Raw genomic sequence first — 4,193 nt, forward strand, 5'->3', positions numbered from 1 at the left:
ATTTCTCCAGATTCTCTGAACCTTTTGATGATATTATGGACCGTAGATGTTGAAATCAATAAATTTCTTGCAATTGCACTTTGAGAAACGTTGTTCTTAAACTGTTTGACTATTTGCTCACGCAGTTGTGGACAAAAGGGTGTACCTCGCCCCATCCTTTCTTGTGAAAGACTGAGCATTTTTTAGGAAGCTGTTTTTATACCCAATCATGTCTTTGTAGCATATTCAACTGAATATGGGTTGAAAATGATTTGCAAATCATTGTATTCCGTTTATATTTACATCTAACACAATTTCCCAACTCATATGGAAACAGGGTTTGTAGTAGGTCTAAGTATTCATTAAAAACATGGCAGATATTTTATCTATCAATTATATTTAATAATGTTGGTCCCTGTAACATTACACATAGATTAAACATCTGTATGGGCTGAAATCAAATCAGAATCGTTAAGCCGGTACTGGTAGGGATGGTATATACTGTAGACCCCCCAATCAGAGTGATTTCTATGATGCTCTTGAGGAGTGCTTAGCTGGGGGTGGACAACATGGAAAAAATTTGAACCGGAGACTTGAACACAGATATGCAACGTGGCAGCAAATGCTGTAACCTCACCCAACATGACCAACAAGGGTGTGAGATTCCACTCAATAAACCATAGGTGTCATTCTCAGTTCAGACCGGCCTAACATAAAAATAGTGGGGTCACGGTCTGCCGTCTTAGCGACCACTATCTAACCTTCTGCACCCGGAAAATAGGTAAGCCCAAAGCCAACGGACACACAACAACTCAATCCAGATCCCTAAAAACATACTCAGGTGAAAATTTCAACCTCAAACTGGGTGAGTGGGCCTGGTCCACTGTGACGATGCATGGGGTTGCTTTAAAACAGGCAGGGTGAAAGCCCGCTCCGAACCATGGATGAATCCGGACCTATTAGCTGCCATCAAAGACGGAGACAAAAAAATACTCTGAATCAATCAATCAATCAATCTTTATTTATATAGCCCTAAATCACAAGTGTCTCAAAGGGCTGCACAAGCCACAACGACATCCTCGGTACAAAGCCCACATACGGGCAAGGAAAAACTCACCCCAGTGGGACGTCGATGTGAATGACTATGAGAAACCTTGGAGAGGACCGCATATGTGGGTAACCCCCCCCCCCTCTAGGGGAGACCGAAAGCAATGGATGTCGAGTGGGTCTGACATAATATTGTGAGAGTCCAGTCCATAGTGGATCCAACATAATAGTAAGAGTCCAGTCCATAGTGGGGCCAGCAGGACACCATCCCGAGCGGAGACGGGTCAGCAGCGCAGAGATGTTCCCAGCCGATGCACAGGCGAGCGGTCCACCCCGGGTCCCGACTCTGGACAGCCAGCACTTCATCCATGGCCACCGGACCTGTGCCCCCCCCCCTCAAGGAAAAGGGGAGCAGAGGAGAAAAGAAAAGAAACGGCAGATCAACTGGTCTAACAGGGGGGCTATTTAAAGGCTAGAGTATACAAATGAGTTTTAAGCTGGGACTTAAATGCTTCTACTGAGGTAGCATCTCTAATTGTTACCGGGAGGGCATTCCATAGTACTGGAGCCCGAATAGAAAACGCTCTATAGCCCGCAGACTTTTTTTGGGCTCTGGGAATCACTAATAAGCCGGAGTTCTTTGAACGCAGATTTCTTGCCGGGACATATGGTACAATACAATCGACAAGATAGGACGGAGCTAGACCGTGTAGTATTTTATACGTAAGTAGTAAAACCTTAAAGTCACATCTTAAGTGCACAGGAAGCCAGTGCAGCTGAGCCAGTATAGGCGTAATATGATCAAACTTTCTTGTTCTTGTCAAAAGTCTAGCAGCCGCATTTTGTACCAACTGTAATTTTTTAATGCTAGACATAGGGAGACCCGAAAATAATACGTTACAGTAGTCGAGACGAGACGTAACGAACGCATGAATAATGATCTCAGCGTCGCTAGTGGATAAAATAGAACGAATTTTAGCGATATTACGGAGATGAAAGAAGGCCGTAAGTGCAGAACTGAGCCCAATAATAATAACCTAACATCACATCTTGCAACACTCAAAAGGGAATACAAAAAAGAAGAAATCATTCTAAAAACCTGACTGAATCCTTAAAACGACATTAACGACCAAATTGAGGAAAACATGTGGAAAATTCTCAACAACCAGCTTCCTGGCTGCAGCCAGAAACTCAAAACCAGACTCCCGAACCTCAGCCTCAAGGCTCAAGCCTACTACCTAAAACGAGGCGTACGCAATAATGATTTCAAATTAGAAATGGTCTCAACTGACGAGGGTGCCTAATAAATTGAGCGCGCTCCACCAAAACGAGGCCACTGGCCTTGACGAGATCCCATCAAGATTTCTCAGGGACGTCACCATTGTCCCGATCATCGCCCACATAATAAACCTCTCCATTGATCAAGGCCAAGGACCAAAAGATTTTACCAGCAACCCCCCTTTTCAAAAAGGAAATTAGAACCTGGCGACTATTGGCCTGTTTCTATTCTCAGTTCCATTTCTAAAGTAATGGAAACAATTGTTTATGAACAGGTGGATAGTTCTTTTCTACAAATAAACTCATGTACCAATTCCAATCCGGCTTCAGAACCAACCAGTCCACAGACACATGCCTATCAAACATCAGGTGGAGGCGGTATGGTCATGCTGGACCTTCAGAAGGACCTTTGACACCGTAAAGCAGTCAGTAAGATGGATACGCTTAAAGCAGGGGTGTCAAACCTACGGCCCGAGGGCCGGGTCAGGCCCGCGAACAGGTTTTATCCGGCCCACAAGATGAGTTTGCTAAGTATAAAAATTAACCTGAAATTTTTTAATGAAAGAAACTGCTGTTCTAAACATGTCCACTGGATGTCGCAATAGCAATTTTTTGTATCTTTGTAGATGATGCTACATATGTACAAAATAAACCACATGATGTTAGTACACCATCGAGGAAAATGATCAAACTACATAAATAACATCCTGTAATTTGATTTTGATATATTTTTTTAATCTTGATAGTGTTATGTACATGAGGGGTGGAAGGAGACGACACCTCGAAGAAGCTCAGGTTACCAGGTTTATTGCAACCTTTGATGATTGTGTGGGAGGTGTATGCTACTCTATGTGTTGGTTGCAGGACTAAGTGTGACATTAACCATGTAAATAATACAAGAGGATGTTGTACGTGCGTGATGGATGAAATCTTTGTCAGTCCAAGAGGGCGAGGCACAAAGGAAGTCCGGGGACAGGCAGGAGGTCGAGGGCAGGAGAGAAGTGACAACGTCCGTGTCCAGGCAAGGGTCGAAGATCGAGGGAGGCAGTCCAAAATCCGGATGGAGGTCGAGGTACAGAGCTCGAGCACACGGAACAAGGCGGGTACTGCGAGGAAGACAAGGGACATGAGTCAACAAGACAAAAGGACACGGAGAACAAGGACGAGGACAACAAGAAGGAAGCCAGAGACGTAATGTTTACTACAGAGAGTTAGCGACGTTCCGGCGTATGTTCCAAAGAGTGATTGGTCTTTATGCTGTCCTCCTGATTGCTGCCAGGTGCGCGGATTGCTGACAGTCTGCAGCTGCGGCGAAGCGTGGGCTCGAAGCGCTCGGCGCGTGCGGGGGCGTGTCCTGGCATGCTGCCAGACAGAGTGTTGGATCTTGCTGCGGGAGGATTGTGGGTTCGAGGCCGCGCCGTGACAGATAGATTGAAAATTAACACCAATGAGTTGACTGATATATAATGACAAATAAAGATAGAATACTATTAACATTATGATACAAGGTTGAGAACTTGTTGAATTAGGTCCTGACGTTGAGCAACTCAAACCTAACGTTGGAACAACATGCTTTTTCACGACATTTAATCAATGTTGGGTTCAGACGTTGATTTGACCGTTGAATTTTGGTCATTTTCCAACCAATATTTTCCAACACAAATACAACGTTGAAACAACATGCTTTTAGACAATGTTGATTCAATGTCAGGCTGTGACGTCGATTTAGTTATGTTTCAATAACTGTCATACTGAGTGATACAGTTATACTATCATAGTGAGTAAAACCTAATTTTTGTATTAGCAAACCTTACAAAAACACCTGATTCTAGTAAATCTCACAAAGATATATTATTTCAGGCAAGAATTGGTAGCATTGAGTACCAGTA

The 4,193-nt window shown here is 43.8% G+C and overlaps 1 protein-coding gene across 1 annotated transcript; it reads right to left on the minus strand.

Annotated features, from left to right (window-relative positions):
* Nucleotides 1–1,487: 1,487 nt before the first annotated feature.
* Nucleotides 1,488–3,665, minus strand: LOC140679437 (uncharacterized). The gene is made up of 4 exons (XM_072914859.1): nucleotides 3,601–3,665; nucleotides 3,217–3,410; nucleotides 3,061–3,170; nucleotides 1,488–2,063 (listed from the first exon to the last, which is right to left on the minus strand). The coding sequence occupies exons 1-4, from the start codon at nucleotides 3,663–3,665 to the stop codon at nucleotides 1,488–1,490; spliced, it is 945 nt and encodes a 314-aa protein (XP_072770960.1).
* Between the last annotated feature and the right edge of the window lie 528 nt (nucleotides 3,666–4,193).

Source organism: Nerophis lumbriciformis, linkage group LG15, assembly GCF_033978685.3.
Source record: "Nerophis lumbriciformis linkage group LG15, RoL_Nlum_v2.1, whole genome shotgun sequence".
In the NCBI taxonomy this organism is placed as follows: domain Eukaryota; kingdom Metazoa; phylum Chordata; class Actinopteri; order Syngnathiformes; family Syngnathidae; genus Nerophis; species Nerophis lumbriciformis.